The sequence below is a fragment of the Sebastes umbrosus genome, chromosome 1 (assembly GCF_015220745.1).
Source record: "Sebastes umbrosus isolate fSebUmb1 chromosome 1, fSebUmb1.pri, whole genome shotgun sequence".
Taxonomy (NCBI): Eukaryota; Metazoa; Chordata; class Actinopteri; order Perciformes; family Sebastidae; genus Sebastes; species Sebastes umbrosus.
In genome coordinates, this window is record NC_051269.1 from 41334801 (window position 1) to 41358622 (window position 23822).

Here is a 23822-nt window from a genome sequence, read left to right on the forward strand (position 1 = left end):
GTACATCCACTAAAAGTGATGTCTTTGCCACTGACAGGCTCAGATTGTTATTATTAAGTGTCTGACAACATTATGGAGAGAACCCTACAGAGAAAGAAAGTGGAAACGTGAGTGAGAGTTGAAGAGTTGGACTGCCAGGAAGAGTTTACTGTGTTGGAGTACGGAACGCGTAGCTTAGTGATATCTAACAGATTTTCAATGTCATGGCTGAATATTATATTTTCAGAACGAGACCTAGCTGACTGCATCAGCACAAACACCATACGTGTAAGCAAGTATATGTTCTTAGTGGACATTCATGAAGGTTATAATGTTCTGTTTTCGTTGAACCTGTTTCAGAGAAGTGTTGACCCGTACGGTTGTTTTTGGAGGATGTAGTTTGTGATGCTCTAGAAACATCTGGCAGAACATTATAACCTTCATGAAGGTCAGATTTATTGCAGGGCTGTTGTATTAGACAGCATTATCTGTAGATAGGTGTACCTAATAAACTGACAACTGAGTGTGTAATGCACTAAGAAATGTGAGGATGATGAGGTTGGGGTGCTTTAAATGCTTTAAACACCTGCAGCTGCATCTTGTCTCATCTCAGGAGTCACTGTTACACAACGTAACCACGGTCCTTCAGCAACATCCATCAAATGGTTTTAATTGTCTAACCCAGGGGTCAGCAACCTTTACTATCAAAAGAGACATTTTAGGCAACAAAAAAAATCTGTCTGGAGCCGCAAATCATGTGATCATTGTGATGAAGGTAACACAGTTTATAGTCTAAGTATATAGTATATAAGTCTAATGCAGTGAGGGCCAAAGAGACAATGTACTACGGAGTATTAGGGCCACATTGAGGGGAAAAACATCTGAGATTTACAGAATAAAGTCAGAATATTACGAGAAAGAAGTCGTAATATTACGAGAATAAAGTCATAACTTTACGGAAAAAAACAACACGTAAAATTACTACTTTATAATATTATGACTTTATTATCGCAATATTACGACTTTTTTCTCGTAAACCTACGACTTTATTCTTGCAATCTCAGATTTATGTATTTTTTCCTCAATGTGGCCCTAATACTCCGTCGTACCGTCGTACCGTCGTACCATAGACCTACAACAATGATAAATAAAAAATGAAAATGTAAACAAAAAAACAGTTATTCATTTCCATTTTTATAAATCCACATGGAGCCACTGGAGAGGAGCTGAAGAGACGCATGTGGCTCCGGAGCCGCATGTTGCTGAGCCCTGATCTAACTCCAACCATTCCTGTCTGTTGATGGAATAATAAAATGTCAAAACATTGCCAGTGGTTCAACACCATTTATCCTTAACGATAAACACAGAATCGTACAATTTCAAAGGTCTATTTGAAGGTTGCAGAGCAGAGTTTTACGTGAATGGAAATCTGCATACTGAAAGCTTTGTTGTTGATCTGAAACATTATAATAGAATTATAAAAAATAAAGCGAAAAAAATAGGGAATATTTTCACAATATATATATGATTATTAAAATAAACTGTGCTCTGATATATTGAATGCAAAAGATTCTGCTCCACTAATATCTGTAATTCTTTCTCTTGAGTAAAAAAAAAGGTTTATTATTATTTTTTTATGTTTCTTTTTGTCTTTATTAAATAGAGATAGTGGTAGTCATGGACGGACGGAGAGAGAGGGGACGACATGCTGCAAATGGCCTCGGGTCGGATTTGAACTCGGGTCACTGTGGTAAGGACTCAGCCAGCTCTACCAGGTGATCTACTGGGGCGCCCCCTCGGAAACAAACTTTAAATAAATTTGAAAAAGAATCACTGAAATCATGAATATCTAACTGAGGAATAAACTTATATATAAACTTATCATATGCTAATTTAAAAAAAGCAAAAGGAAAGCACTGCTGTGCTGTAGTTGGTTCAGGAGCCTCGGTAACAATAGGTCAGGGTGTGTTATTGTATGAAGGACTACGTGGATCTAATTTTGAGCCACGATGCTCAAAATAGCCTTCGCTGTTATGTATTCAGTGACAAATAAAATAAATGGAGGGAAATGGTAGCTTCAAAGAACAGAAGGAAAGGAGGATGTTAGCGGGGAAAGACAATGGAGAAAGGTCAAAGGGAATCACTAGAAGTCAGACGGTGAAGGAGAGAAACAATGGAAGCAACGCGGGGAGACAGTGAAGTGATAACGGGGTTAAGAGGTGAAAGTCAAAAACATCTGACGAGTTCAGTTAACACAGTTACTGAGCAGCTAGAGGCTAGTGTGTGTGTGTGTGTGTGTGTGTTTGTGTGTGTGTGCCCACGCGTGTGTCTGGGTGTATTTATATGCTGCTGGCTCCACTAGAGCTCATTTCCCCCTAAAAATAACATGCTCTGCCAACACCACAACCCTCTAACACACACACACACACACACACACACACACACACATTTGGGAAAAGAGGCAATAAAAGCCATGAAATTGACCTCCTGCCTGGTGTTAGTGCCGCGGCCCCCAAAGGCCAGGAATCAATTAGTGTGTGTGTGTGTGTGTGTGTGCGTGTGTGTGTGTGTGTGTGTTTGTGTGTCGGTATAACATTCATGCATACCAGCCTCATCCAACCGTAGTCTACAGCCTGTTTTACCGTCCTCGGATTCTTTGTCGTGTTTTTCGGCTCGCTGTTGCCGGCTGTGGTTTGTTTTGGTTGACGGATATGGAACGGACACGACGTCACGTTATTCTGATTACAACAAAGGCCCTGTTCAGACCTGGTATTAACATGCGTCCTCAGTGATCCGATCACAAGTGGACAACTCTAAGTACAGGTGTGAACACACTCAAGACGCATTGAGGACACATTGAGATCAGATCTTTCAGACCACATTGAGAGGTGGTCTGGGCCACATATGACCACATTCTTTTAGCAGTGTGTAGTGAATGCGTCCTGGGCCACATTAAGGACCGCCTACTCAACTGATGTCCAGCTGGGATCCGCGGGATCACCGCGCCCCTCAGGTGAAGAGACAGGCAGACACGGGCGCTCGTCAGCATGGAAACAGCCTCTGTGCTCTACTGTATCCTGTCGGTACAACTGTATTTTATTAAAATATATCTTGTGTATAGGTTACATATCTACAGACTATCAGACTGGGAACAGGAAGTGCATTATTATCATACTGTCGGAGATGTGTCGGTGTTTTTGTTACGCTGCTTTGCAACAGCTGACACCCGATCGCCCGCCTGTTCTCCGTCCTCCCCGGTTCTCTTGAGCATCCCCGGGGACCGCCGGTACAATAACCATTTATTTTGATGTTAGTACAATGTACCAGAATTCACGAATATGGTCAAGTGGTCACTGAAGACGCATTCTAATGCCAGGTGTGAACAGACGTACTTAAAGCTGTCCACTTGTGATCCGATCACGAGGACGCATGTTAATACCAGGTCTGAACAGGGCCAATAAAAGCGGTAACTTCCTTCTCCCTCTGCATAGACTCAAATGAAGCAAATATATTGATTCTGGCGTTATAAAATAGATTTCAAAATCGTAAAAAAAATGTGACCATTTTTGTGTTCAGGTGAAGTCAGCGTTTTAGCTAGCTAACCATATGGGTAACAAAATGTATCATACCCCCAAAGCGGCGTGACGGTTTTGTGCTGTTGGGCTCAGTAGGACAAAGATGATATACAAGCATGATGATATCAGCTTCTGAGTGAGCAAGTTGGAAACTTTGAGTTAGAATAGTTTGCAAGAGCGTGAGCACAAACACAACGAGGCTGTAAAGGCAGACTAGTGAGCAGATGAGTCTCCGTGTTTGGCATGATGACGTTTAGTAGTCTCATTTAGCCACTACCTTTTTGAAGACACATAAAGGCTTCAAAATTCACTGGTGGGATATTTACTGACGTATTTTATTTTGTAGAACAAAACGTTTAAAATGTCTTCAGCTTGTTTTAACCACAGATCTTATTTCAGGCATCTAACTAAAAACCCACTGACTTCCAGACGAGGGAACAGGAAGTGCTGAAATGCTCACTCATCTCTGGGTTATAGGACTCATTCCTTCTATTAGTTTAGTTTATCATGGCCTATTGTCAGAGGAAAAGATTCAGAGGGATAGAATCTAATTTGGATGAAATGCCAATTTTAAGTTTCAAATGAAAGAGGAAAGTGATCAAGTCAACAGGATGACTTTACGTTACTGCAGACTAAAGCTTTGATTTCTTATACTGTCAATTTGTTGAATAAAAAAAGCTGAAAAGAATGATGCATTATTGATACGTTTTTTTTCTACAGTGTCAAACTGATGTTTGTTTTCACATCCAGTTTGGATGCTTAGAGATACGTTTGCTTGTAAAAACTGAAATCATTCATGTGCAGCGGGCAGGTTTGGACATGCTCCATTCCTGCTAACTATTTACACAGTTTAACACGCGTGTATAAACTGTGTGTTGTACACAAGGTTTGTATGTATAAAGAACTCTCTGTGTGTGAGGTTCAGCATTAGTTCTCACCTATCTGGTGCTCAGCCATCACTACTGAACAGAATCCCCTTTTAAACTCCCTAAAGTTTTCATTTTAAGATGAAGATGAAATGAGCATGGACTAAGTAACTTAAAGGGTAAAATCTAGTTTGACTATAAACCTCAGAGTCAAACACCCTAAATATCCTTAAATGTTGCTCATGCAGTAAGGAGTTTAACCCCTGGACAGGAACTTGATTTAAGCAAATACATGCAAATTGGCATGATTCAAAGTATGCAGAATCAGTTATTAGCATTTCTTGTTTGCAATGTACCCATGGATGTACAGACACTTGATTACTTTGATACTGAGGAAAACTTAAAAACATGATGATTCTCAGGAAAGTTCTGCAGTTATATAAGGAGTATGCTTGCCACGGTGGTCGGGTTTACACGGTGGTCGGGCATATACCGATTACATTACTTACCCACCTACAAACTGAAAGTGAAAGTGTCTGCTCCGGAGTCAGATTTCACACACAAACTCACTCCAAACTTGTCAAATACCGCCTCTTGGTCAGCGCCCGTCGGCATCGGAGGCCAACGCACGGGGAACCCCTCTTGCGTTACTTGTGGATGGACCGGGGACGGCGTGTCAATGTACGCTCGTTACATTCATGGAGCCCTTTCAAAATAAACTTCTGTTTTAACGGGAAGTTAGGGTTAGGCAACACAACCACTTAGTTAAGGTTCGGAAACGGTCGTGGTCGAAGTTAACTTCATTGACTAACAAGTCACTTGACTAAATAATGATGTGACAAAATAAATCAACATTACTTTTAGTTTCACACGGGACACAAACAGCGGTCTCTTGGTTGGAAGTCTTGTGATTGTTTGCCGCCCTTAGCGGACTCTCACGCTATTAATACTACGTCATTTGCTTCGACAGTCAAATAACGTCACGGGTGGGTTCACGTTGGAATTAGTTGAAAGCCCGGTTCGTCACATACTGTTGCTAAAGGGCGCCTCCGTGCGTCGGTTTCCGATGCTGGTCTTTGACGAGTTGGGAGTGACAACGGGTTCGATGTCCCGCATCGGACGAGAGAAAAGCAAAAGCGCCTATTTGGCGATACTTCAGATTTAAACCCAGCGCTGTAAGGGAACCACAACTTTAATGATGCAATCGTCGGCTCGTTCACAGCCGGTGTGCGCGGTGCAACGCAGTGAAAGCTCGACGCCATCCAACATTAAAGATCAAAGTAGGCGCTCTACATATATTGAGCGTCATCTGTTCTTGTAAAATGTTCGGTGCAATCGGGTAACACCGGTGTTAGCCTGAGTTTATTAACCTTTCCTCACCGTGACATCACTAATAAGGAGCATCTTTTTCTATGATTTCTTAGCAGATTTATGGAAAAAAAACTAAAAAACCTCTTCTCCAGAAGGTAGCGCCCTGGGCGACCGCCTATATGGCCTATATGGCCTATATGGCCTATATGGCCTATCTGGCCTATATGTCTTCGGCCGGTTATTTGCATATGATCGAGACGTTTGAAGGAAAATCACTCTTCCTGCCTTGTTTTATTTGCTCACCAGCCGACGCATCACAACAGAAGCTCCGGCATACATTCAGAAATGCAATCAGCTGTTCACGTATGTCTCCCTAAAAGCCCCGTTGCACCTCTCAGCGAATCTGCCAGAGCTGTCTCTCTCGTCTGTCAGCAACCCGGGTGTTTCCTCGTCAGCCATGCAACTCAGAGCCGTCCCGGTGGCGGTAATCTGGAACATCACGAGCGACTCTCCCCAAGCGACTACCGAGCGTGCCACGATAATTGTACACACTCTGGTGACAAGAGGGCTCGAAATAACACGCCACACAGCTTTACCACATGTGTGTGTAAAGAAGTGTGAGGCGCCAGTGTGTACCGCAATGCCAAGGTCTCTGCTTTCTCTGGTTACCCATCAGCTGCCATCTCTTTAGCACCTCACCATGGTTATCCAGGACACGTGCATGGATGTTCACACACTTCCACTCAGAAACAGAAAGAGAGACCAGCGTGTGTCTCTTATCCTGCAGTACATAAAGAGACATCGATGACACGCTGTTACATCATGATGCTGCTGAGGATGCTGAGTAATAACGTGCAGTGTATTCCAGGGAAACTATTCTGCCTAAACCAGAACATTGAGTAATAATACGAACTTCCAGCCACATTTGTTTCCATATTCCGGTTACTTTGCTGCCGGATCTTTTGCTTCATGTTGACACTGTTCCCTACTGAAAGTGAAGTGTTTCAAAAGCAAACACTCAACTCTTTCTAGGTTTTAAAAGGGAGGGATGTCCTTTCCTGAGCAAATAAATGAGGATCTAATCCTTTCTCCAGAGCAGATTCATGACAGTCTAACTAAACAAATAAATGAAACCCAGCGAGGCTGCTCTTGTTTTGTTTTTTTTGCCTTTTCTTTAGACGGATGCCAGATGTAATCCTTCTTTTGCCACAGCAGTGGTGAAAGTAATTATTCAAAACCACTCTGGTTACTTTTTCTTTAGAGTTACTGTGAGGAACTTTTAACTGGTAATGAAACAGTCTCAATAGTTTAATAGTGATGCCTCTATATGACCGACGTAAGTAAATGAGACCATCGGCGAGAATATTGTCTATTTCTATAGCCGCTGTGCACATTATAATGAATTATTCTACAGATTCTACTGGATTGTAAATCAACAGGCGTGTTGGAGATTGAAAACAGTTCACACACGCTCCATGAAAAATCAATTTAAACTTCTCTCTCCACTAATAACTCCCTGAGGACCGGTCCAGCCAGTCCTTCCTAAGTGTGTCCGTGCAAAACAACAGGTAACCGGGGCAACGTTTTTACAGTAATTACAATTAGGGCTGTCAAAGTTAACGCCATAACGCATTAACACAAATTCATTTTAACTAGAGGGGTCAGAGGTTAAGGGACCCCTTTGAAAATGGCCATGACAGTTTTTCCTCGCCAAAATTTAACGCAAGTTTGGAGCGTTATTTAACCTCCTTCACTACAAGCTCGTATGAGTATGTTACGGCAGCAACGTTGTTGTTTATATCATAGACAGTCACTGGTTTATACACATACATTAATGCACAGTTTGGTCCGGTCTCAGATATGATGTACTATTGTAGGTCTAGGTGACCACAGACAGCTACAATAACTTTGACATCCATCTCTGGTTCAACAACGTCGGGACGTCAGTGGCGACAGCAGGAGAACCTCGACGCTGACAGGCTTTTGCGACACAGCGTCACACAAATTTTTCACTCCGGTTGAAAAATTTAACTCACACGAATAGGCGAATGAGCAGATTTTGCATATTCGCGTTTCGTCATTCAAATTCTTCTGTAATTGCGCCGCACAAAAAGTTTGGTTCTCACTTGGTGTGAACGCAGCATCAGTCTTGTTGTTTTTATGAATAAAAAACTAAGATATTAATGTAAAAAAAAAAAATGCACCTGTAATTACAGTCTCTGGGTCGCTAGCCATCACTACAGAAGAGAATCTCTTACATTTACACCGTGTCCTAACTGGATGCAACGCGAGCAAGCGTCAGCGTCAGTGTTAGGTTTTGAGTTGAACTTTTGTTGGACGCCCTGTTCCTATTTTTTTCTGTTGCTCTTGATGAGAGCACCTCAACATGGACGAGGAACAGCTGATTAGTTTATATAAAATGAGCTGTCAGTTGTCCTGGATGTAATTGAGGACATTAACTTGATTATTGTCACTATGAGATGTAACAGCCACCTCACTAATGGTTAAAAGAAAACACAAACACACAGCACAATAGAGACAATATGGAAACTACGGGAAATATGAGCCGTCACTCCAGTATTTCAGTACGAAGTCTCGTGTTGATCCGCTCCCGTTTGCCTTCTGTGTGTGTTTTTAATCTCACTCAACAGAACAAAATGAGAGAAAATTGGCCTAAAAATCGTAGAAGAAAAGCATCCTGTGCTCCTCTTACATCTTATTTCTTTTACCTGTTTGGATTATTTTGTTAAGTATTGTGGAAACTAACAACGGCTAATGTTACACTACACAGCAGGCTGAGCAGAAACAACAACTGATGAGAGAAACATCCACATTTAGTCTTTATTAACTTAAATTAGGTTAGATTAATAAAGTTAGATTAATGTGTTGTTTAACTGCCTGTTTACTGTATCTCACCTCCTGTCTGTGTCACTGCCTGAGGGTGTTGTCGCATCTTGTCCCGGGCACGAGCAAGACGCACGGCGGGCTGTATCCTATTGTATGTCATTTCCAGTAAATATCACAATATAAACGTGTGTTCTCTGTTTAAAAAGGAGGCTACAAACGTAGATAGCAAGTACTGCTAACCCATGCTTTAAAGTGGTTACGTCTCTAGTCTGATGTGGAGCTCACAGCCGATATGTACGTGGTTTGTTACATGACGTAGGACAGAAGTTCATAATTGAATGTATTCAGTGTGGACACGGTGTCTAGCTGTAATAAGTAACTGAAAGGGTTAAAACAACTGAGTTCCTCCTTCCATTGAAGTGAAGTGAAGGCCTCAGAGAGTCCTCTTGCTAATTCATTTGGTTTCTCAATAGCCAGAACATTCCTAGATTATTTGATTTGATTTCAAAACACACACACACACACACACACACACACACACAGAGCGTGCGTTGTGTAAGTGGCTACCATTCTTGTGCAGCCGGTGTGGTAATGACTGAGTGTGTGCTACTGTTGGGGAAGATGCCAGTTTACATGCTCAATCAGAAGAAATCATACACACAGAAACACACAGAGCAGCAGCCCTGGAGCAGCCTGCAGGTGCAGCAGAACCAGTCGGAGCAGGGCAAGAGGAGGAAGAGGAGGAGGAGGAGGAGGAGGAAGAGGAGGAGGAGGAAGAGGAGGAAGAGGAGGAAGAGGAGGAGGGTGATGACAGACAAACTAATGAAAAGTAACATTCAAAATCCCCTATTCGGCAGCGGGACACTAAACATGACTCAGCAGCCGCAGAGATTTGGCAAAGTGATCCTGCATCCTGGCTGCCGGCTCCCTGAAGGTGACGGGCAGCGCTACAGGTAAACAAACAGGCTGCGGTTTAACGGTGACGTCAGAGCAGCCGAGTGCTGTTAGAAAGGCTTCTGAATCATCATTTTAAGACACGTTTCATGTGTGAAACAATAATAATCTGCCATATTTCTACAACACAGGGCTGCAACTGACAATTACGTTCATTGTCAGTTAATCCTATGAGTATTTTTATGATTAATAAATGAATGATTTTATATATAAAATGTCAGAAAATAAGAGAAAATACCTGTCACAATTTGTCAAATCCCAAGGTGACAAATTAATATTGCTTATTTTATCAGAACAACACTGAAGGTATTCAGCTTATAGAAAAAGGAAGTGGATTATTGGCATGACTAATGGTAACAATGTTAAGCAAACATAACTGAAGACCGCAAGTTTAATACATTTCTAAACCACAATGTTTGGTGTAAATTCACAATCTTTCAAATACTGTGTGTTTTATCAGCTTGATCCATTCTGGTTTTAATATAAAATCAAACATCTATTAATTGTGCAAACAAAATGTAATCTACTTTATCACTTTCTCAATGAAGTTGCAGGACGCATAAACCAACAAAACAACCCGCAAATTTGTTTTAACACCACTAATTTCTTTAACGCTTTAACGCAACTTGCAATTTTTATGTTGTAGCGGGCTCAGATTTAAAGCTAGAGTGAAGATACTGGTATCATATGAAACTAAAAATCCTGGTCAATCCATCGGTACCAACCATGTCATACTAGCTGGTTGCAAAGGAGGCTCAATAACGCTCCAAAGTTACACTAAATTTTGGCGAGGAAAAACTGGCATGGCCATTTTCAAAGGGGACTCTTGACCTCTGACCTCCAGATCAGTGAATGTAAATGGGTTCTATGGGTACCCACGAGTCTCCCCTTTACAGACATGCCCACTTTATGATAATCACATGCAGTTTGGGGCAAGTCATAGTCAAGTCAGCACACTGACACACTGACAGCTGTTGTTGCCTGTTGGGCTGCAGTTTGCCATGTTATGATTGGAGCATATTGTTTTATGCTAAATGCAGTACCTGTGAGGGTTTCTGGATCAATATCTGTCATTGTTTTGTGTTGTTAATTGATTTACAATAATAAATATATACATACATTTACATAAAGCAGCATATTTGCCCACTCCCATGTTGATAAGAATATTAAATACTTGACTAATCTCCCTCTAAGGTACATTTTGAACAGATAAAAAATGTGTGATTATTTTGCAATTAAATATTTTAATTGATTGACAGCCCTATAATATACTTATTACACAACAATAAGCACACATATCACAGAGAACTGGACGGTGTAAGTAATGAGTCTCCACTGTGACTGTGTTTTGGATGCAGAACTGTCGTAGTAACGCACGTTTTGAACGGCCACACTGTTGTTATGACATCATACTGTTGTAAACACATTCAGACCAGTCAGTTATATCAGTAACATGACCAGCTGATCCAGGTAATATACAGTAGGTCAGCTGTAGCATGCTGTACGCTCCAGGCTAACAGCAGTAATCTCTCTCCTAATGGCCTCCCATCCTTTGACCCTTAGAGAGTGTACCTGCTGAAACTGAAGCTGGAGGGTTTGCTGAGGTGTTGAGGACTCGAGATACAGTCCGTGTACAGACGCAAACAGATTTTCCTCGGCAGTGTGATCCCGGTCGAGCAGACTGGCAGCTCGGCAGCCTGCCTGTACATGCCTCTATTCTGTGCTGCTGTCACCACGCCTTCAGCCCCAAACAGCACAATTACCCTGCTGCACTCAGCGACAGAGTTCAAGCTGTTTGCTGTTTGGCAAGACTGTAATTTGATTTATTCTGATGAATCCGTCACTGATATCAATTAGGACGTCTGCAGCGCCATCCTGATGTAAACATGCAACGGCTGTAGTGATCCTAGTGTACATCTCATAACAGTATTAATACAGAGGAATTGAAATATAAAAGTCTACATACAGCAGCCATAATTTAAGCCCCCCTCTAGGGAATCGTGTCTCATACTAATACCTATCAGCTATAATTCGTACCACCCGAGCCTCGACTCTCTGGACAGGAAGGCCGTCCTCGACAGTAAATGATGAGCGCTGCGTGTAAATTTGTGCAGCTGAGAGGAATGAATGGCAGCAGAAAATGGAGCGGAGCCTGCGGAGGAATGCAGAAACCCACCTAACCACCTCCCACAGGCTGCCGGGAGAGCAGGCACACACATGCGACCCAACCGACCGGCCCCAGGAGGAGGTGGCACTGACTGTGCCGTTCAACTACAGAGTCACACTGTGTGCTGGAGCCCCCCCACACACACACACACACACACACACACACCACACACACACCAAATACATGAATGAATAATAAAATATATAGACTCCTGATATATCTTTATACTTTTATGTTTATGGCCTCTACTGGTAAACTAATAGTGTACTTTATTCATTTAGGTATTTTGAGTATGTTAGTATCACTGTAATATTCATCTGGTATTCAGTACGGGTGTGAGAAAATATACACATGAGTTTCGCGATATTATGTTTTGCGATACCAAGTATCAATTCTCCAAAAAGCTGTATTGAATCAGTGTTAAAGCTAGAATGAAGATACTAGCATCAAACTAGAAAAACCTGAGGAATCCACCGGTACCAACCATGTCACACTTGCATGTTGGTAAGGAGGTTAAATAACGCTTCAAATTTGAACTAAATTTGGCGAGGAAAAACTGTCATATCCATTTTCAAAGGGGTCCCTTGACCTCCGACCTCAAGATATGTGAATGTAAATGGGTTCTATGGGTACCCACGAGTCTCCCCTTTATAGAGATACCCACTTTATGATGATCACATGCAGTACAAATGTGTTATTTTCACCTATTCTAAAATGGTGTATTTGAATATTTCTGCATACTGCATAAATGAATGATGACTGTAAAGCTGAGACTCTTGTGGATCCTGAGTCCCGTTGTATTCATGTGTAGCTTAATGATGTTAGTCCCCATTTGACAAAGTGACTTATGACGGTTTTCCTACAATTAGATTTGAAAAAAGAACGCAACATATCGCCTTGCTTTCAGTATCGCGATACGTCACAAGATATTGAATCGTAACCCCTGTATCATGATGATTGCACTGATAATTTGCTGGGATATTTATGTGTTTTAATTTTATAATAGAATATTTTTTTGAATTGTTTCTTAAGCTCTAATGCCCCCCCACACACCTGTCTGATATCAACAACATCAGCTTCTGCCTTCCTCATGAGGATGTTGGTGATGAAAAAATATGAATTTAGGATTATGAAATAATGTTTTTAAGAACGCAGGTCAGAGGTTTGATTGGTCCGTAACGGTTCAGTTTCACAGTTTGTTCTCAGCCATTTACAAGGAAATTAACGCATTAAGTTTTACAGGCTGCACTTAAAAAAGAAAAACTTCTTTCCGCGAGGTCTTGACTGCAGAATTTCCCAAATCTTATGGTTCATTATGAACAAATGGGGTTGAGGGTTATCCTCAGACATGTTCATTTAGAAAAGAAAATCCCATCTGACCCTGAACTTATATATATATTTTCTTCAGGCTGCAAATGATCGTCACATTTCCACCTGCTATTAAATGTATTAGTTTCATACATAAAACTTATTTTTCACATAAAAAAAGTAATACCTACATGGAAACATGCACCTTTTCCCAAAAGAACATGTGCTTTTTCACTTGTAGGTGATTTTCTTTTGGTAAGGGGGGTGTAGCGGTGTTGGTAAATTATTAAGAGAGAGAGACAGAGAGAGAGAGAGACAGAGAAAGAGAGAGAGAGAGAGAGAGAGACATTTCCTGCTACAATGCACATATGAAGAAATTAGGAAAAACTTCTTTACAAAAATTAAATGTGAACTCCAAGATTTCGATTCCCTCTCTGACCAAAATAAAATACAACATCTACTTAGAGAGAATAGAGTCATCAGCATAGAAGCTGCAGGATACGTCAGTGATGTCACAACCTAAGAGACAACCACAACAACAACACATAATAGATGTAACGCACACTCTACCTTTTATTTACTCCTCTACTTCATGTTTTTTTTTTTTTTTATATATATATATTTATCCTTTTATATTGCAATATATTGTTATTAATTGTTTTTTATTTGTTTGTTTGTTTTATTGACAAAACAAACTTGAATTACTTCTTTATTGTTTTCTTCCATTTACATGCATGTTCTTTTTAAATATCTATATATTGTAATTTGCTTAATGAATTGTATATACGAATATATATTTTTGGGAGGTATATGGTTGAGGAAGAGTCGTGATAAGGGTTGTGTTACGGGTTGTGATAAGGGTTGTGTTACGGGTTGTGATAAGGGTTGTGTTACGGGTTGTGATAAGGCTGCGTTAGGGGTTGGTTTATATCTACTTTTTAACTCCGGATGGATATGAGGGTTGTAAATAAACTTGGGATGCTGTTCATATATTTAATTTGGGATGTAAATAAATCTGGGATAGTTTATATATTATATTATATTATCATTCTATGATATATGAGTTATTAGAGGAGAAGTGAGAAAGGGGTAGGGAAATATAATATAACCTGCTCCTTTTCGAACACTATTACTCTTGTTTTGTTTGTTATTATTTTGTATCTGTTTTTATTTATTTTATGTTCGAAATAAAGTCTCATTCATTCATTCATTCATATATGTTTTTGTTTTTATCTTGTTCTTTTTTTATTTTTATTTATTATTGAATTGACGCTTTGGCAATATTGTTAACCTGACAGTCATGATCAATAAAGCAAATTGAATTGAAAAAATTTAATTGAAAGAGAGAGAGAGAGAGAGAGAGAGAGAGAGAGAGAGAATGTGTTTGTGATGGTTAACAATTAACCTGAAGAGCCAGTGAGCTGGAGGGAAAGGAGGACACACTGTAAACAATTGCTGTTAATTTACAGCAGGATTTCAACAGTATTAACCTGTTATTGCTGTTATTGTCTAAAGTATCATCAGTAACAGTTTCATGCAGTATTGTTTTAATTCTGGGACCTGATCTGCTCATGTGAGGCGTGTACATTGTACATGATTGTAAAATCAGTGAATTAGCTTTATTGTTCTTCATCACATGTTGTTCTGGTTTGCATTCTGTGCTTGTAGCAGCTAGAGACACACATTTTGGGAAAAGTGTCAACAAGTCTATTATAGCCTTTTTCCTAACAACCTTTAATTGTATTTAGTGTGACTATTCCTATGTCTGTAACCTGCTAAGTCTATTCATCTAGGCAAACAATAATGTTATATGTAAAAAATAAATAGTGCATTAAAACAAATCAGTAAGATAATGTAAAAGAAAGGTGAAAAACAACTATATAATGTGTCTTTAAACATTAAATTAACTGAAATTAATAAAGTTCAAACAGTATTTTTCATTAACAGTGACATAAAGGCAACCCTGCTGCCATCAGTTCTTTACTGTTATTTTACTGGGAAATTCTTAACCGTGCAGAAGAAGATGAGAAGATGATGTGGTGCACTTCTCTAAAAAGAATCAGGAGTTATAAATGTGGAGTCCAAACTTACAGCCAGTTGCTCGCGTTGGCCGAGAGGAGCGCGCAGCAGAGCATCAGGACGCAGCGCAGAACAGAGTCCTCGGTCATCTCGAGAGGGAGGTCAGGGAGGTCAGGGAGAGATGAAATAATCCCGAGGAAGAGGTGGACACAAAGAAGAAGAAGAAGAAGCGGTGGGGTCCTGCAGAAGGCTGTTAATCCATCATCGTCCCGCATCCAGTGGATCATCCACCGGAGAGACGCGCAGCTTCACGGTCCGGTCCGGTTCTCCAGTCCCATGAGCAGTCAGTAAGAGAAGACAGACGTCTCTGGTTCTTCTTCCTCCTCCTCCTCCTCCTCTCTGGAGGTTTCTAATCACCCGCTGCTGCTGCTGCTGGGTCTCCTGCTCTCAGACAAGCTCCTGTCAGCGCGCCGCAGCTCTCCAACTCTCCAACTCTCCAACTCTCCTCTCCGGACACATACACGCGTAAATACGCACGGAGCTCTCCTCTTCTCTCCTCACCGTCTCTCGGTGCGTCTGGCTGAGAGGAGATGTGTGCTGACTTTAGTCTGAGGGGCGGTGCGAGGAGAGAGAGGTAGAGGAGGCAGAGATGAAGGAGGCGGGCTTATAGTGTGTGTGTGTGTTTGTGTGTGCGTGTGTTTGTGTGTGTGTGTGTGTGTGTGTGTGTGTGTGTTTGCTCAACATCAAGAAGTTTTGTGAACATCTGCAGCAGTGCAGGCGTGTCTTTGGTCACTTTCACACCTGCAGTTTGTAATTTTGAAAGGACCAAAATAAAAAATAAATAAAATAAAAATAACCTACATGGAGCCATGTGGGGAAATGTAATTCTGACTGAGAGGAAGTCATGCAGCGTTTTACTGTAATCTCTATAAAGAATCTGTAGTCAACGGGACGATTTTGGTATCGGAAGCGTTCTGGTTTCCATTTGTAGTCTGATAATAATTAATTTATCACTGATCCCCTTAAAAGAGAAACTTTGAGGAGTCCTGACCTGCTCTGTCCCGTATCAGATATTTATTTCACACTGATTGAATTTTTGGCAGAAAAAAGTTACTGTATCGATTTCAAGACATCGCATCGCTCTAGATGAGCCAAATATCATCCTTGAATCGTATCGCAACGACAGAAATTGATAGGTATCGTATCGTTGTAAAAACGTACCCACGAGTCTTTACAGACATGCCCACTTTATGATAATCACATGCAGTTTGGGGCAAGTCATAGTCAAGTCAGCACACTGACACACTGACAGCTGTTGTTGCCTGTTGGGCTGCAGTTTGCCATGTTATGATTGGAGCATATTGTTTTATGCTAAATGCAGTACCTGTGAGGGTTTCTGGACAATATCTGTCATTGTTTTGTGTGGTTAAAGGGACTATTTGTAAGTTTCCGAAATGCTTGTTAACAGCGACACCTGTGGCCGTTAATTCAATGAAAGTCAGCGTCAGGCTCGCACTTGCTCGCTCTACATAGACATGAACGAGCATTGCTGAAAACAGTGAGGAGACACACGTCAGCTAAAAGCACAATATCACTCTATATTTCAGCTGCTTGGCAGTAATGTTAGCTGACCAGACGAAGGTCTCTCCATGAATCAATGCTGATCCTAGTGTTGGCTTTTCCTGCTCCAGCCTCCGGGGCTGAAGCAATGGCGATAACGTTTCTCTCTGCGGAGCCCCGTCACTTCACAAGACATGGAAAACCTCTGTTGGTCTGGAGGAGCTGCAGCAGTTATTTCTGCACAAACGTCCACTCTACATTCACTAGATATTCTCAGAGCTAAACTAACTCTTCTGCAGTGTGGAGTGAGCGCGCATGCACGTGAGCTGGAGCGAGAACGCGCGCGTTGTGTGAGTGAAGACAAGCAGGCAGAGGAGGAGCGGAGCGGTCTGAACAGCGTAGCCAGACGCGAGCGTACATGGGATCCCGACCCGGTAGATTTATACCTGTAAAAAGTTACAAACAGTCCCTTTAATTGATTTCCAATAATAAATATATACATACATTTGCATAAAGCAGCATATTTGCCCACTCCCATGTTGATAAGAGCATTAAATACTTGACAGATCTCCCTTTAAGGTACATTTAGAACAGATACAAAATGTGCGATTGATTTGATTTGATTAATTGTGATTACATATTTGAATTGATTGACAGCCCTTGTAGAGACGGGAGACTTTGACAGTAGCCACTCTTCACACATGGGCTCAGTCTTAAGCTTGTGTGTGTGTGTGTGTGTGTGTCTGTGTGTGTGTGTGTGTGTGTGTGCGTAGACGGGACAATGTGTGTGTTTTAGAGATCTCCTGGGAGGATGCAATAGCACAGCCATTCACTAATGCCCTCCCCAGCCACCCCCACTCCTCTCCAACACACACATAAACATTTCACTCACACACACACACACACACACACACACACACACCAACGCTCCTCAAACCGCACACACACTTCTTGGCAGCACCTCACTCTCCCTGTCACACACTCAACCAAATATTCTGCGGTCAGCGGGCTATTTAAAGCTTGGCTGCAAAATGTCTGCATTCGAAACCAGCAAATCCCAATAATATGACAAATGTCAGCTGCACACTATTGATTGATGAAAACGTTGTAGGAGGATAATAAGGTGAGGCAGTCATGTAACACTGAGGACTGTATATGACTCACCTGGTCCTGGCTGAGAGGACGAGCGAGAGGTGGAGGACTGAAGACTGCAAGATTATATTTTATTTACATAACAAAAAAAAAAATGAAATGAGAAAAATACATGTTTCTTTTACGCTGCCCGGATCCATCACTACAAAATGACTTTTTCAAACTCTCAGGACTTTATTTTTAACACCAGCGAGAATCCCAAAGTTTCCAAATATGTCAGACTGAATTATGGGTAAAGGTGTATAAAAAGATGCACAAACATGTACTTGTATTTAACCGTGCTGCAGCCGCGAGAAACACGGCACCGGGTCAGGTTTGAAATGAGATGATGAAACAGAATAGAGACGGGATATTATACAGCTCGCGTACCTTTAAAGTTATTCAACGGAAAGTTGAAGGAAAAGTCAGAGAGGGGGACATACAGGATAGACGTCTAGTCAAGCAGCAGCATTTGTTTTTGCAAATATGCTCAACATTGAGAGTGAAAGAAATACCGAACCTATATACATACTAATAAGTAAGAGATAATGTACAGCGAGCCGGTCATTGTTGTGAAAGAAACCGGGGCGATGCATTGTTGTGTTGCGTGTGACATCAGAGCTGGTTTCAGTCACAGCCTGCAGATGTGCAAAGACCAAGAAAAAACGTAGAGACTAGGAGCAGTCAAAGCATTAACGCAACTTGTGATTTTTAGGTCGTAGCGGGCTCAGAGAGGGTTTCTGAACAATATCTGTCATTGTTTTGTGTTGTTAATTGATTTACAATAATAAATATATACATACATTTGCATAAAGCAGCATATTTGCTCACTCCCATGTTGATAAGAGCATTAAATACTTTACAAAACTCCTTTTAAGGTTAATTTAGAACAGATAAAAAATGTGCAATTAATTTGATTTGATTAATTGTGATTAGATATTTTAATTGATTGACAGCCTTCGTAGAGACGGGAGACTTTGACAGTAGCCGCTCTTCACACATGGGCTCAGTCTTAAGCTTGTGTGTGTGTGTGTGTGTGTGTGTGTGTGTGTGTGTGTGTGTGTAGTGGTGGTGGTGGTTGAGGTTTTGGTTGTGTGTGTCGTCTAATCTCATTTCACTTATTGGGTTTAGGGAGCTAAGAATACACCCTGCTGGGACGAGACGCTGCAGCCGCGCCACCAGCTGTGTGCAGTGTGGCTCCTGGCTGCCAGACACACACACACACACACACACACACACACACACACACACGCAGTAAGACAAGTCATCTGTGTGATTCTGGATACTTAAAGATAAGATAAATGTGTGTTTCTCCCTGTGGGGAGATTCTGCTGCAGCAGCCAAACTAAATGAATTCAGCGGTGGAAAAAAAGTTGAATACGAGCCCAAAAAACGGAGTATCAACTAAACACCGAAAACAGTAACTGACAAGGGGCTCTAAAGTTTTCTCCTGATCGGAGCGGAAAGTCTGCAGGTTCCTCAGAAAGAAAAAAAAAGCCACAGAGTCGAAGCTTCTGGACGAGCCGAGCGGAGCTGGTGTGGGAACCTGCTGACCTACATTCTGGGCTGACAGCTCCTTCCAAACCTCTGCTCCCACTGAACCCGGTTCCTGCTTCACAACCAGACAGATGGCACCTGCACCGAGCTCAGCTCTGCTCAGTGTGTTAAACTCCAACGGGCATTACAGAGCGAGCTCGAGAGCTGCCGCCGCACAGTCTGCCCGCCGCGAAGGCTTCGGCGTCCAGAGGTGAAACGAGACGAGACGACGTCCCTGAGTGCATCCAGGTTTCCCAGAGGTCACCTGCATCAGCATCTGCTGCTGACTGGCCAACAGAGGGGGGCAGTGAGTAACGGAGCGTGTTGAAGATCAGCAGGAAATCAACAATGATCTTACATCCAGTGCTTCAAGTGGATACAAATAAGTGCCAGTACTTTCTTTAAGCATGTTACACTGTGTCAGTCATTATCAGCTGTGTTTTAATTACTGTATTATTATTATAGTTGGGCCAATAATAATCCAAGCAGAGCATTACAGGGTTATGGTGGTGTGTTTGTATATAGTGTCCTATAAAATACTAGGGCTGTCAATCCATTCAAATATTTAGTCACGAATAAATCACACATTTTTATCTGTTCAAAATGTAACTTAAAGCTGAAGTCGGCGAGATTGGAGCAAATATGAATTAAAAAAAGTAATTTCTATAAAACGCTTAATCGCTATATCGTGACAGTACATGAAACAGGTAACCTGAAAAAACATCATGTCCTCTGTGTCCTCCGGTGCTCCCAACGGCATCTGCAAGATTTCGCAGACCGGAGGAAAACAAACAGTCAGAGCTGATCTGAGGTCTGCTGTCCATCTGCCGTCTATGAGAGCCGGCTGTCAATCACTCTGAACTCCGACCAAACGGTGAAACTAGGCAGCGCTGATCAAATATGAATCAATATTATGTTACGTTAATGCCTATTTCTCTCCTCAGATGTTCTCAGAATCATCTTGTAGTGCACGGTTTAGCTGGAAAATGAGAAAGTTTGTGACGCCACTGCCATTGTGAAATCTGGTGAAGGAACGCCAAGTTCTGGTCACATGACCGGAGCACAGCCAATAGGAACGCTCTCTCTCAATGAAATGACCTGTGATTGGTCAAAGTCTCCTGTCCCGGGCCAGATGTTCTAAAGCCTGAAAACAGAGCCATGAGGAGGAGCAGAAGTCTAGTTTTCTCTCAGAACACTTGAATTACAATATGTTGAAAGGTTATTATGGGATTTTTGCCCAATGATTGCTGAATGAGTGCTGAACTAAAATATGAATAGGCAAAAAGAGAGAAAAAATCTTTAAATACTAATAACTTGACTGGTGCTTTCTTTCTCTGATACAAATCAAGTGATTAACTTTCTGTGTTTTATGATATATTTTAGGGCGTATAAAAGGCGAGCGGTCTCAGAGCCGTCAGCGAGGAGGTTTTGACTGAATCTTCAGGTTGCAGCTGTGAACTCCTGCAGCGTCCTGAAGTTTCCTCCGCTGCTCACAATCACGACCAAATCTAATTTGCACAAAACACACAAGCAGGGGAGACGCTCGCGCCAACGCTCAGCAGCAGTTTCAACCCACTGCTTCCTCTCCAATAATGTGTGTGTGTGTGTGTGTGTGTGTGTGTTGTAACTCACTCCCATTCAGTTTGTTGAGGTGAGATCGCTGCGAGCATGAGCCACCGCTGACGGAGACACAAGCTCTCACACACACACATACACACACGCACACATACACACACAACGTTGACTGTGAAAGAAACCATTATCCCCCACGGAGCCCCAGACATCTGGGCTCGCTACCCACAGCGTACAAGCAGCCCACACACACACACACACACACACACACACACACACACACACACACACACACACATATCTATGCACGACTGTGTGTGACAGATAAAGACGGACAGACGTGGACGGTGTGTGTTCTCGCTGGACACATGAAACACAGTGAAGGGGGGGGGTCACGAGAGAAAAGGTCTGAGTCAGGACGTGTTACCCTTAACGACATCCCCATGGCAACGGGAGCTGGCACACACACCCGGCATAAAGGCATTCTGGGAAAGCACAGGTTTTATATTGCCCCTGGCTTTACACTCCTGTGCCATCACCCCGGTAACGCCAACGCTGCTCGGCCCTCCAACATTTACTCTCTGGCGACACACACACACACACAGTCATGCAAGAATGAACTGTTGCACGCACACACACACACACACACACACACACACACACATAGAGAGTGTGTGACCCCTGGAAGAGTTATGACAATTCTGACAAGTATCTTCCTCTCTTCCTCTGTTTCTTAATCTCTCTCTTTCTTAAGACGGACCTCATACACCCTGCTGCCTGACAAGAGGAAGAGGAGATGTTTGAAGAAGAGGATGAGGAAGAACAATGGTCAACTGGTGTTAGGAATGGCTGTCAATACATTAAAATAGTTAATCGCAAATTAATCAAATTTTTTTTATCTGTTCTAAATGAACCTTAAAGTGAGATCTGTCAACTATTTAATCCTCTTATCAACATGGGAGTGGACAAATATGCTGCTTTATGCAAATGTATGTTTATATTTATTATTAGAAATCAATTAACAACACAAAACAATGACAGATATTGTCCAGAAACCCTCACAGGTACTGCATTTAGCATAGAAAATATGCTCAAATCATAACATGGCAAACTGCAGCCCAACAGGCAACAACAGCTGTCAGTGTGTCAGTGTGCTGACTTCACTATGACTTGCCCCAAACTGCATGTGATTATCATAAAGTTTTTTTTTCTTTTGTTTTTTTCTTACTTTGGTCCTTGCAAAATTACAAACTACAGGTGTGAAAGTGACCAAAGACTGCACTGCTGCAGATGTTCACAAAACTTCTTGATGTTGAGCAGAAACTTTTAGTCTCTGGAACTACCTTTCAAGGAACTAAAAGGTTCCTTCAGCACACTGCGTTTCCACCGTGGTCTAAAGACCTGCGAAGATTCGGCAAATTAGTCCGCTGACGTATGAAAAAGCCACATGACGTGTGACGAGGGCTGCTGGAGGTCACAGCGGTAAACACACTCTGCAGCCTGACGTTCAGTGTGTCCGCCTGTTTACTCTAAACACGCTGGAAAAAAACGACATTTACTGCTGCATATACTACCTGATGCACGTTGGATATAATGAATGAAATGCAACAGAGGAAAATGAAACTAAGAGCTTCTGTCTCCTCTGTTGAGTGTTTGATGGTTATTTATTTGTGTTTTAGAACGTTAACGCCATGATGCAATCAGTCACTCACGGCACCGTCGCGCTACATCTCTCTCTCTCTTCTACCGCTCACCCTCTCAGCTCGCTCGCACGATCTCTCTCTCTCTTTCTCTCGGCCTTTTAGAAATGAGTCGGGAAGCCGACAGCAGAGCCTAACTTTACTTTTACTGTTATCAAACAAAGAGAAATGCTCTCCCCTCGTCTTAAAAGGGTCCTAAATTGATACTAGAATACTTCCTTGTATATGGATATTGACGGTCATCCCTGCAAACTCCACTCTGAAAATTCTGGTACTTTCAGAGAGTATCATCCCTCGATCAGGGCCTTTTTGGGGGGTAAAAAGGCCCCATAAAATGTCCCCAGAACTTCATTTAGACCCTGGTGCCTGCGGTGGCTATATGTTCCATGTAAAGGTGTATCCCAAAAATGATTTAAAGGGTTAACTCTTAAACAACCAGGATACGAGTGTGTATGTAATCACACTCAGAGGCACACAAACACACACAGAACCCTCTTCAAACACAAACCCGATCAATGCTGTTCAATATTGACTGTAGATATCGACGAAGACGTCTCTGACTCTGAGACATTCATGATTAATAGTGTAATTTTCCTCCAAACAGTAGTCTGATCATTTTAGGTGATTCCCAGTGAAACAACAGCTTGATAACAATTTAGTTTCACTTTTGTTTTACAGTTAAGCAGCTCAGCTTTTTCCTCCTTATGAGCCCAGTTATTTTATGTACTTTCACTGCTGTCGTGACGAGATGGCTTCAGAGGAGTCGGTTATGTTTGTGTTTAATAACTATAATTACAATGTGACTATAATTGCTACTTTACTGCTTTGACAACAAAGGTGCATTTCCCGTCACACAGATAAATGAGATTTGAATTGGACTGAATTTGGTCGTGCTTCTTGTGTGTCGTATCTAGCATGTAGTTACTGATTAGCCGGGGTTGTTGCGTCCTCTGACCCCCCTTTGCCCCAGCCACAACACAAAGGTCAGAGGTCGAACGCCCTTTGGCCTCCACCCTCCCTCCCCTCCCCTCCCTCGCTTTGTTACCCTTTCTCCTCCTCATCCACTTTTTCATTTTCATCCTCTAAAGAAACCGTAGAGATCTTCACAGGGTGGACGAGGACATGTTATCTGGTAAAAAGAGGTAGAGGGATTCAATGAAGTAAAAGAGGATGGGAGATGTGTGTGTGTGTGTGTGTGTGTGTGTGTGTGTGTGTTAGGTGTCACGAGGGCTGTCTGGGGTTAGGCCAGTAAATGAACAGCTGACAGCGGTGATTTAGTCTGTATAAAAGCAGCCCA

General features: G+C 42.0%; 1 protein-coding gene across 2 annotated transcripts in view; it reads right to left on the minus strand.

Annotated features, from left to right (window-relative positions):
• The window catches only part of wnt4 (wingless-type MMTV integration site family, member 4), a 30288-nt gene extending 14636 nt beyond the window's left edge, over positions 1–15652 (minus strand). For both annotated transcript variants that reach the window (XR_005208697.1, XM_037783640.1), the window contains exon 1: positions 15099–15652. Coding sequence is in view for 1 of the 2 variants with exons in the window: in XM_037783640.1 (XP_037639568.1) it covers positions 15099–15313 (215 nt within the window). In the remaining variant the exon portion in view is untranslated. The remainder of the gene's footprint in view (positions 1–15098) is intronic.
• Between the last annotated feature and the right edge of the window lie 8170 nt (positions 15653–23822).